General features: G+C 37.1%; 1 protein-coding gene across 4 annotated transcripts in view; it reads left to right on the top strand.

The window, feature by feature from the left end:
* The first annotated feature begins 5,923 nt into the window (after window positions 1-5,923).
* Window positions 5,924-12,072, top strand: part of LOC147394027 (uncharacterized) — a 31,070-nt gene continuing 24,921 nt past the window's right edge. Inside the window, exons 1-3 of one of the 4 annotated variants that reach the window (XM_086454770.1) lie at window positions 5,924-6,378; window positions 6,480-6,764; window positions 6,882-6,927. In XM_086454770.1, the coding sequence (XP_086310896.1) occupies window positions 6,583-6,764; window positions 6,882-6,927 (228 nt within the window). In that variant the 5' untranslated portion in view covers window positions 5,924-6,378; window positions 6,480-6,582. The other 3 variants (XR_015181796.1, XM_086454771.1, XM_086454772.1) reach the window with 3 other exon arrangements.

Here is a 12,072-nt window from a genome sequence, read left to right as displayed (position 1 = left end):
GAATCCCAAAAATTTATCCGAGGTGACTCCAAAAACACATTTTAATAGATTCATCTTAAGCTGGTACCGTCGTAATCTGGCGAAGGTATCACGTAGATGTTGTAAGTGATCTTCTCTTTTCCTAGACTTTACTACTAGGTCATCAACGTAACATTTCACCTTGTCATGTAGCATGTCATCAAAGATTTTCTGCATAGCTCGCTGGTAAGTGGCACCAGCATTCTTAAGTCCAAAAGGCATAACTTTATAACAATATATACCTTTTAGAGTACGAAAGGTTGTAAGCTCCTCGTCTTTTGGCGACATTCGAATTTGATTGTAACCAGAAGATCCATCCATGAAAGACAAGGCTTCATGTCCTGTACTCGCATCAACCATAAGTTGTATGATTGGAAGTGGAAAATCATCTTTTGAACATGCATTATTCAAGTCGCGAAAATTGACACATACTCGAATTTGTCCATTCTTCTTTCTTATCGGAACTATGTTGGAAATCCAAGTCAGATATTTTACTTCTCGAATGAAGCTAGCTTCTATCAACTTGTTGACCTCTGTCTCAATCTATGGTATCAACTCTGGCCAAAAACGACATTGTGCCTATTTTATTGGGTGAACTCCGTGTTTAACTGCGAGCTGATGAACAGCGATCTTCGGGTCAAGTCCTTGCATTTCTTTGTAAGTCTAAGCAAATACATCTCGGTACTCTTGTAGCAACTTGAGATACTTGGATTCTTCATGTTGGTTTAGAAGAGTACTGACGAACATGGGTTGCGGCTCTTTAATTGTCCAAAGATTTATTTCTTTTAAGTCATCTACAGTAGCTTGTCCGCCTTCTGCAAAGACCGGTGGAGCATTTTCGAGTTCTTCATCTGACGACGTAGAATCTTCTTCAGGGAATTCGTCAATGGTAATATGATTTATCGAAATGACATCTTCATAATTGTCTATTTCAACAGTTGAAGCTCTGTTGTTGCTCGTTTGATTTGTGAGGATAATGGTACATTGCTTCACAACCAATGCATCTGATATCGAGACCTCTAAAGCTACTTGTCGTTTCATGCAAAATGGAATAGCGCTATGCAAGCCACTACTATCTTTATGCTCCACATGTTTATTCATTTGTTTAGGTCGATATCGTATTTTTACCCCAACATTCTGACCAAGTCTAGATAGAGCAGACGCACGAGATTTATGAATTTGTACATCATGACGATCATCTAAAGCACCCAATCGATCAAATACCGACGTAGTCGAGATGTGACCACCAATTCGATCAAAGACCGATGTCCATGGAACTGGTGTTTTTACAAACTCATCAATGATTTCTACTGTAGTATGTTGTGAAGCAGCCGTCTTCATCTTAAAAATTTTGATTAGAGCTTCTGGCGTATACCTTAGCCCCGCTCGTGTGAATGAAACCTTTTCTCCAATTTGAACGAGTTTGACTTGTGTTGCAGTTAAACCATGAATCTGATCAGTTGGTAGTAGTTCACCCAATCGTATGGGTTCACCTTTTCCGTAACCAGCAATTTTGAATAACTTTGAAGTTTTAGGACCGAACCAACTTTTGGACTCTACTTTTGCGAGGTTGTCTTCATAGTTCTTCACAATTGACGTAGTTGGGACAACATTTTCCACGGGTGTCCTTACTATGTAAGATTTTTGAAGAGGTGTAATCGGGAATGTTAACTCTTCTTTCAACGTCTCCAATTCAATTTTAGAGACATGAGGTTTAGTCTTTGAAGAAATCTCTTCGAAAGGTGATTGTCCCGGCTTCTGTCTCGATTGTGGCATGTAGTGAAGCATTGGGGTTGGCAATACAACTGTGGATGACGCGTCCACCATTGATTGACCCACTTTTATCTGTCGAGTTTCTGGTTCTTGCTTCTTACTTCGTTCTTTTTGAAGCGGAGGACCGGGAAAAATATTATCGGCGTCATTCATAGCATGCTTTCCTTTGTCAGGTTTTTGCTTACTCGAAGGAGGTACCGAAACTGGAAGTACTTCTTGAATGACATCCCTTTCAAAATAAAATTTCGCATCTGCAAAATACATTTTTGCCTTATCAAACGGTTGATATTCGACTGTCACACGTTTCTGCACACCATCTTGGTAATATTTGAAGTATTGATGTAACGTGGATGGTATTACCCCAGTTTCATGCAGTCACGGTCGGCCAAGAAGCAAGTGATATGAAGTTTTACAATCAATCACATGGAAGAGTGATGTTGACTCCAAATCTGCGATCAAAAGCTTGACTCTTATCATGCCGATCGCTCTTTGACTTCCTAAGTTGAAGTCCTGAATCATCAACTTACTGCGAGCAAGTTGATCCAATGAGATGCCAACTTGTTTCATAGTACGAATTGGCATGATGTTGACCGCAAAACCGCAATCCAAGAGGATTCTTTGAATTTTAGTTTCCCTCACATAACCTGTAATATAAAGAGGCCTATTGTGAGGTCGAGACCCCAATTGAAGATCCTCGTCAGTGAAGGTGATTGTGGCCATACACATACTGTCTTGTTGTGGATCTATGTCAGGTTGAACTTCCTGTTTTAAATCAGTTGAGCTTTGTTTTGAAGTAAGCTAAACTTTTTGGAATTCATTGGATAAATCCACGTCGACTTGTGAATCTTCTATTTCCGAGGTGCTATTGTCTTTCTTAAGTCGTTGATCTCCCTCACTAGAAGTAGTAGGATGTTCTTCTGGCCTATCACCGACATCATCTTATAGTATTTCTGCTTCCACTTGATGACATGAAACCGTGCAGACTTCCTTTAAGAGCTTCTTGGGTAAGAATTCTAGAAGTGTGATCGGTAGACGAGGAGGTTGCTGAAGGATGTCTTCGGGGTTTACGGGCGGAACTCGGAAAGCCTTCTTCTTTGTTGCTCTCTTTCGTTTCTTTGACCTTATACTTGATTTTGACTTTCTTCTCTTTCTCTTTGACTTCGAAATAGAAGGAGTCGGCACATATGTAGGACGTCTTTTTCGACGAGTGATAACTGTCCACCATTCATCATCAACTGAAGTAGACTCTAAGATGTCTGACTTTGAGTTTGAAGACGAATGAGATTGTGGTCCTTGTTGAAGTGAAGTGGGAAAGGTGATGATTTTTTTTTGATGTGGCCTTGCCCCCAGCGAGGGATGGGCCTTTTCAACATCAGAATGTATGGATATGAGTTGTGATGGTTTAGGTAAAACTTTGATGATTTGAGGAGATGAAATCTACGTAGCATACTGACTTGTCAAGAGTATTGGATCAAAAGATCCAAAAGTGACAGATGTCATGTTGGAAGTAGCAACATTTTCGACAAAGTCAAGTTCAATTTTCCCTTGACGCGTCAAATCCATAATCTTCTCTTTGAAGACGAAGCATTTTTCAATCGGGTAACTAATCACCCTATGATAGCGACAATATTTCGAATCATTGTCGCGACTTGCTTCCTCGGGTCGTTTGGGCCATGGAAGTTCAATGAGCTTTAATTTCAACAGCTCTTCGAACATGCCCAAGACATCAGCATCAGGAAAAGGGTATTCCTTCGCCTCAAGTTCTTTGAGAGTTTTCCAAGCTTTTCCTTTTTCTTGTGTTAAATCAGCTCGCGGTTGATCTTCTTTTCTCTTACCTGTGATGTTGACAAGTTTGCTGGTGGTAGTAGACAAGACTTCTTTAGTTTTGAAGGACTTACCGTCCTTCTTTTCCTATCTTCGAGGCTCGCTTGGTCGTGGAGTCTGATGCACAGCTATACTCTACTCCATGTCGTGGGCTCGAGTAGCCAACTCTTCGAAAGTGTGTGACTTGATTCTTTTCAAGATGTAAAGAAGTTGTCAGTGCATCCCTTGAACACACATCTCGATAGTAGAAGATTGGGAGAGTCGATCCATACAGTTGAGGGAAAGATTTCTCCATTGCTCTATGTATTCAATGATTAGTTCATCCTTCCTTTGTTTGACTGCAGCGAGCTCCACCATACTTACTGTTCTTCTAGTGCTGTAGAAGCGGCCGAGAAACACTCTTTCAAGTTGATCCTAACTATCTATTGAATTGGGTTCCAAGTCAGTGTACCAATCGAACGCATTGCCGCGGAGGGAGCGAACGAATTGTTTCACCATAAAATCACCGAATGTACCGGCGTTGTTGCAAGTTTCGATGAAGTGGGCAATATGCTGCTTTGGATTGTCTTTTCCTTCGAACTGTTGGAATTTTGGTGGTTGATATCTTACCGGAAGACGCATTTGTTCGATGCGTTGAGTGTAGGGTTTAGAGTAGACCAATGAGGACTGTGGCATGCCCCCATACTGAGCACGAATGGTGTCAGTAATCATTGCTTGCAGATGTTGAACAGAAAGCGAGACAACAGACCCTTGTGGTGGATCTCGAGTAGCTTTTCGTGAATCAGAATAGTCTGCTCGTTGTTCCTCTTCGTGCGGAGCCATGTATGCTTAAGGGGTGAATCCTGAAGGATGTGAGGGTCCAGCACTCGACTCATTGTCTTTGTCTTTCTGCTTCAAACGGCTAGCGAGAGTTGCAATTTGAATATCTTTTTCTTCCATTGCTTTTGTTAACTTGTTGATGGTGTCTGCTATCTGAGCAACTTTTTCCTCCATCGTTAGCGTTCCAGCTGTCATCACTGCTCTGATGGATGTGTGAGTTTGTGACGGAGAAGTAATGATAAAGATTTAGACGATCCTTCGCTTGACTTCGAATCAGAGCTAGAATCTGATGAGTCGTCTTCTACCACGTCCGCCCACGATTCTTTCGTGGTAAGTGTCATTTTTGTAGCACGTTTCTTGGAGTGATGCTGGAGAGGCTCCATTAGCTTGATTCCACCAGTCTTTGTCTTTGTTCGTGTCACATGATGATCGCGACTAGTAATCTGATCAGATTCAAGATTGGAAGAAATGATTTTCTTACCTTTCTCAGTAGCGGCAGATGCGATAGCGTTGACGTTACGAGATGCCATCGATGCTTTAGGTGATGTTTTTGCAATTGATTGAAAGATGAGAGGTTGAGATGGTCCCATCGGGCGTGCCAAAAATTTGTCGATAATAAATTTCTACGGATCTACCTTGAGATCCGTGAAAAATGATCGCAAATGATTTTATTGATTTTTTTGATGAAAAGTGGATACAGATATCAGTGTTTCCTCTGATTAATAGTCAAATACAAAATAATGATGACGACTTATGTAGCTTTTCTTCTCTCTGAGCTTCGCGTTTTATCGGCTGAGAAGGATGCTTTGACGTTGGCTTTCCTTTGTGCTTGATCTTCTATAGAGGCTTATGTAGATTTTCTTTTCTCCGAGCTTCGCGCTTTATCGATTGAGAAGGTTTCTTTTGATTTTCGGAGAAGGGCTTTATGCTTGATCTTCTCTTTAGTTGGAGTCCGGATTTCTGAAAAACTTTTGCTTTGTCTCTGGAGGAGGGCTTGAGAGCTTCTTCTTCTCTAGAGGGAAAGCTTCTGTCTTCTGAGAGAAAGTGATTCAGATCCCCTCTCAATGAGAGAGGCTCTTGTATTTATAGACTTAAAGGTAATTTAACTTTCCAATTATACTCCAACTTAAAGAGGTTTAATTGATTTGTTTAAAAGGCTAAATTTGTCCAAATCCAATTTTAAGGATTTTATGGGTTATTATTGGGCCAAACTTATTTATTTGGATATAAGGCCCAATACTTAATGTGTGGATCACTTGAATTTATTGGATCATGGGCTTTATCTGCGAAAACCCAAATTCAAACATATGAAGCCCGTCCCGATTAATAGATCCCCAATTTAGACTTGTGGGCCTAACTGTGAGGTTAAGGACTTTATTTTGACTTATAAAATTTATGAGGGCCTCTTTAAAATTTTGATGCCCACACATACAATTCGATGAATTCGTTACTTTTTTATCAATGAATTTATTGGTATATCTACAAATTCATAGATATTAAAAATGACGAACTCATGAATAAGTTATAAAAATGACGAATGCATGCTTTAATAATTAAAATGAATAATGTACCAAACTCCAAATTTCATCTTATTCACCGAAATTAAGATTCACCCAATAACATTACTAAATGGTTAAGAATAAGGAAAAGTAAAGCCCCTTTACATGAGCCTTACTGAAGATATTTGAACGAGTGTTTTATACCGTTGAGTTTATAATTTGACCCATATCTCTGTAATGTTTGAAATTTGAATAGTGTGTTTTAACATTTAATTGGGTTGTAATAAATAATTTGGGACATTGGGATGTGATAAGTAAATGTTGGGGTGTCAATAGCAGCTCTCTTGATATTTCGCATTTCGTATTTAATGAAAAGCACTCGCGCCAAATGCTAAAATTGTCAATCCCCTGGTCCGTACACCCTTCTTCCTCAACGATAACAAAGGTACCGATTGAAACCCTAACAACAGCTCTCAGTTGATTTTATCTTTGTTAAAAACTCTTCATTTTCTCTCACTTTTTTTTTTTTCTGCTATTTAACTTCAGATGATCTGAAGGTTAAGTATGTGGAAACCCTAGATTTAGACGTTCAATCAATGATGCTGATTTGATTCCATCATGGACAACAAGAGCTGAATCTCTGGAATCAATGGCTTGCGTTTCGGGTCTAAATGAAGGTGTATCAGTTAAATCTGAGATTGAAATCGATGAGGGGTTTGGGGTTGATGAGCTTGACGACATTCCTCTGAAAGAACGATTGGAAATGCTTTGCGAGAGTAAGATTGAATCTCGTTGTGGTGTTCTTGAAAGAGAAAGTAAAAGAATTAAGATGTGAGTTTTTATTTATTTATTTATTTAGATTTCTCTTCGTTTTTATACCGTTTTAGGTTAATATCATGGTGGAATTGAAGAATAATTTGATTTTTTTGGGGTGTGGATTATTTTCAGGTCTCCGCAGTCCATTAAGGAAGAAGAAGCTGATTGCCCTTCGAAGGTAATTTCTTAAAATGTTAATTTGCATTGCTTCAATTATGGTTTATTGGTGTTTTCTTCTCATATCTATATTAGATGTTAGGTTGTTAATTTGAAAAGGGTTTGACTTGAGTAAATTGGCTGACTTTACTAATTGAGTAAATTTGCTGTGGTTTCCAAAAGATAAAACTGTTCTTTGCGGAAATCCACTGTTATATTTCACTCTTTAAGAACATCTCCAGTCACAAGTCAAATTTGAGTGAAATTGGAATACAAGCTTCATTTGATATGGAACACTCCAATGGAATACTCCAATTTTTACTCAAATCGTTTTTTAATATTCACGTCTTATCCCAATAATATATTTCTTTCATTTTTCATCCCATTTTTCTTTCTTTTACTTTTTTACCTTCCAAACCTATTTCCCTCTCAATTTCCCCTTTCCTCTAAAATCTTTCCTCTCAAATTTCATTCCCTCTCATCTTTTCTCCACTTCTTTCCCTCTGAAATTATTTTTTTCCTTTTAATTTTCCATTCACTCTAAAATCTTCCCTCCTAAATTTATTTTCCTCCCATCTTTACTTTCCCCTCAAACTAAATGTTGGCTATTTGTTTTCTATAAATAAGTCTTTCTATATATTATTTAACACTCAACTCATCAACCCCAACATTGCCAATATAATTCAGTCTTTGAAGTTAATTTTGTGTATTTTTTCTTCTTTTGATAAAGAAATAACTGTAGTTGTGACTCTTTATGAGGTGAATCAGGCCATAATGTTGAAAATGTTAAAAGAAGAGTAAGAACAACCTAAGTAATACAATGGTTCTGTTATAGGATGGAAATACATGCGACGCGAAAGAAGAAAAAGTCATGATCAACTGTTCGTTGATTATTTTGCAAAAAATCAGGTTTACATGCCTCTAACATTTCAAAGACATTTCCCAATGACGAAAGATCTATTTATGCGTATTCCTAGTGCTTTTGAAGCACGTAATATTTATTTTATTCAAAAAGCGGATGCATGCCAAGTTCTTAGATTGTCCTAATTCAAAAGATGGCATCCTCAATTTGAATGCCGGCATATGGAATACTAACGGATGCAATGAATTATTATGTGCGAATTAGAGAAAGCATTGCTATCTTAAGTTTTAAACATTTTTGTCTATCGATTATCAAAGTTTAAGAGAAGATGATATTGTTAGGTTACTCATTGTTGGGGAGGTTCATGGATTTCCTAAATGTTGGAAAGCTTAGACTGTATGCACTGAGAGTTGAAGAATTGTTCAATGACATGCCAATGTTAGTATTTTGGTCTTGTAAAAAAATCTATTATAATTTTTGAGATCGTTTTTTTTTTATGACTTGTGGATTTGACATTCATTTTTTGTAATGTCAGCATCTCATAATGATTTGAATGTTAGGATTTTACCAAGGGTGAATTTCTAACGAATTACTCAATAAATGGAAATAACTACAACATGAGATATTATTTCGTTGATGGTATATATTCTCTATGGGTAAGGTAACATTGGTTCAAACCATTTCTTTCAAAGAGCAAGTGTGTTAGGATCCCAAAATCGTGCTAGTCCACATACAATTGCAAATTGAGATTGGATAACCCATAAGAAATCCTATACCTAAAGTGTGAAAAAATCCAAAATTGATTGTTTCTATCAATCTGCATATCTTTGAAAGTTAAACCAAGAAAATATCGTTGCCTTGTTAACTCACTAAGTATGAAGTAGTTTGTATTGCAGCTACAATTGCACTTAAAAATACTAATAATTTAGGGGAATTAAACGATTGTGTTGGTGATGAAGAAGGGGTATTGATGATTTTAGCAAAATAACTAAAATGACTTAAATCCACATTATAGCAGTAAAAAAACTACAATTAGCAATGAAATTGTGTGATTTTAGAAGCAACACAATCAAACGAGCAAAGAATTAAGGTTTTCTGATCAAATTAAAAAATTGAAAAATCGAAAGGGGTAAATGATTGTACTTGTAAAGATTGGAGAATCCTAAATGCCCGTTCCATATATTTCTTGTCGACTTTTGCATCATAGCGAAATGTTGTTTTTTTTACTCCCTAAGAAGAAATAGTTTGAATTAATGTTCTCTATTAAGGATATATACTATTAGTGAGATAATATCCCATGTTGTAGTTGTATCCATTTATGGAGTAATTAACGTAAGGGGCTCGTCTTTAGGCAAGTTCATAAAATAGAGGAGAATGATTTAAGAATTAAGACATTGAGATTATTGTGAGACCTTGACATTCTAAAAAATGCATGTTAGATCTACAAGTCATAAGAAGTTACGATCTCAAGAATTATAATAGATTTTTTTCATGATCGCAATACTGACCTATGCATGTTATTTGACAATTCTTCCACTCCAGTGTATGCAGTCTAAGCTGCCCAACGTTCCAGGAAATCTATGAACCTTCCTAACAGTGAGTAATTTGGCAATTTCACATTCTCCCAAAAATTGAGATACTCGTCTCAAAAAACTTTGATGACCGATCGACCAAACTGTTTAAAATTTAATATTGCAGTGCTTTCTCCAATTCACACATAGTCGTCCACTGTATCTGTTGACATTTTATACACGAGATTCTAATTGAGGATGCCATCTTTTGAAAGGGGACAATTCGAGATATGTCAGGCATCTACTTTTTAACAAAATAATGATTATGTGCTTTAATAACACTGAGAATTCTCATAATTTTTTTTTGTAAGTGTAATTTTTTAAAGAGAGGAGAGGCTACAGAAAAAGCAAAGGTGGTCGAGATGACTAGCCACAAAGCAAACAACACTAACTATTACACAACATATCCCATCTAAAAACAAAATCCTCAAAAAATACACATTTAAAATTAGGCCACAATTTGCACCAAAAGAACAATAAACCTAAAATGTAAAGAATTAGTTCGTGGTCAGATGTTTCCAAGCCTTTGAAGATCCTTCTGTTTCTCTCTAACCATAACCCCCAAATAATAGCAAACGAAAGAATGCTCCAAAGAATTTTCGTTCTTCTCGTAAACATAGAAAGATCCCAACTCTGAAAAGAAAGATTAACAAGGAAGCACCCAAGAAATCTTGAAGACATCGAAGAAATGAGACCACACAAAAGAAAAGACGTTATATGAATTAAAATGTGGTCAACAGATTCGCTGTTTGATTTGCAATGGAAGCAAACGTTTGGGGTCACAAAACCCCTTCGAATTAAAAAATCAAGAGTGGGTATGTTTTTTGAGCATGATTAGCCAAGCAACAAAATGCACCTTGGAGGGAATTTTCAAACCCCAAATAAGAGTTGTGGGGAAATGTTCGAAAGAGATATTAGACGTTTGCAATCCTGAAGCGAGGACTTAACAATGAATATATTGCTATTAATCAACAAACAATCGATCATGATCCTTTCTTCTTTCACACGCATGCACTGTGTTTCTAAGGTTGGCCTTACTCTTCTCTTAGCATTATGTCTCGATTTATATCATAAAGAGGCACGATTGTCTTTATTTCTTCTCCATTGTCATCATAAGAAGACGATAAAGAAGATGAAACATAAGTAAATAAAATTAACTTTGAAGACTCAATTCTATTGGCAATGTTGGGGTTGATGAGTTGAATGATGAATGATACATGAAAGGGCTTGTTTAATAGAAAATTAATGGCTAACATTTAGTTTGGAGAAGGGGGGTGCGAAAGTAAAGATGAGAGAAAAATAAATTTAGGAGGGACGGAAAAATTAAGAGGAAAAACGATTTGGGAAGGAAAGAAGTGGAGGAAATATTAGAGGGAATGAATTTTGGGAGGAAAAAATTTAGAGGGAAGGAAAAATTGAGAGGGAAATATGTTTTGGAGAGAAAAAAGTAGAGGAAAGATAAGAAAGAGAAAAAAAATTTGGATGAGAAATGAAATAAATATACTCTTAGGATAAGATGAGAATTTAAAAAAAAGATTTGAATAAAAATTGGAGTGCTCCATATCAAATGAAGCTTTAACTCAAATTGGAATAAAAATTTGTGTCATGGCTAGAGATGCTCTTATAGGTTGGTTACCATTTTTTAGGGGAATAAATGCTCGTTATTACTATATATATATTTTTTTGATTAGTAAAATAATTATGTTCATAAAAAGTGGTGAAGATGATCAACAAATACAACAATAACAACCCCAAAATACAATTACGGACTTGCCAATTGACAGACCCACTCCCAGCTTCTTGTGAAGTCATAAAAAAAGACACCTTTAAACTTATTGAACAACTTACTCTAGGAAAAAATGAGAGTGCAGGTATTCAAAAACAAGGTTATCATTGATTCTTATTTTCGTCGAATGCACGTTGGTTTCGTTCCGTCCAAAGACCCCAATAAATTGCAAAATGACAGATACTCCATAGTGACCTCTTACAGCCTCTAAAACCATGACCTCTTACAACCTCTAAAACCAGAGAGCCTTACTCACTCCAAGGGCAAAATATGTGAATGATGCTTGATGCAACCCATTGACCCAACTTTACTCTACACATATTGTGCAATGGGGCAATGGATGAGAAGGTGATGAATCGACTCCTTAGCTCCCTTAAACATGCAACAGATGTTTGGGCTCGGAAAACCACAAATAATTATTTGATCCAAGGTTGAGATTCTTCTCCCACACTCCTCATGTTAAAAAAGCTTCTGCCAATACCTCCTAGTCATTGAAGTTTCTTTTAAAACCATACTCCCAAAATATCCTACTCCATTGTCAAGCCAATAAGGAGTCAATAGGAAGCCCTTTCTTTTGTGAAACCTCATAAATTTGGGGAAATTATGATCTGAGTGGTGATTCCCCACACCAAACGTCTTCCAAAAACTGTATTCTTCTCGACCTTACTTGGAACCAAACTTGTCTCCTAAATGCAGGTAGGGACCGAATAACCCCTTTCCATACCCCGTAACCATAGGATGTTCTTCTTGGACAATTTTCCCAACCATTGCTAACAATGCCAAACTTGGCCGCTGCCACTTTCCTCCACAAAGCTCCCTTCCTCAACTCTGAATTTCCATAGCCACTTTCGCAATATAGCGTTGTTCATCTCCCTTAGTCTTTCGATGCCCAAGCCTCCTTGATGCTTTGGCAAGCACACTAACTTCCAACATACTAAATGCATTTTC

This window comes from Akebia trifoliata, chromosome 9 (assembly GCF_017979445.1).
Source record: "Akebia trifoliata isolate Shusen 1 chromosome 9, ASM1797944v1, whole genome shotgun sequence".
In the NCBI taxonomy this organism is placed as follows: Eukaryota; Viridiplantae; Streptophyta; class Magnoliopsida; order Ranunculales; family Lardizabalaceae; genus Akebia; species Akebia trifoliata.
Note: the sequence above shows the minus strand (reverse complement) of the source record. Positions and strands in the feature narration are given on the sequence as shown.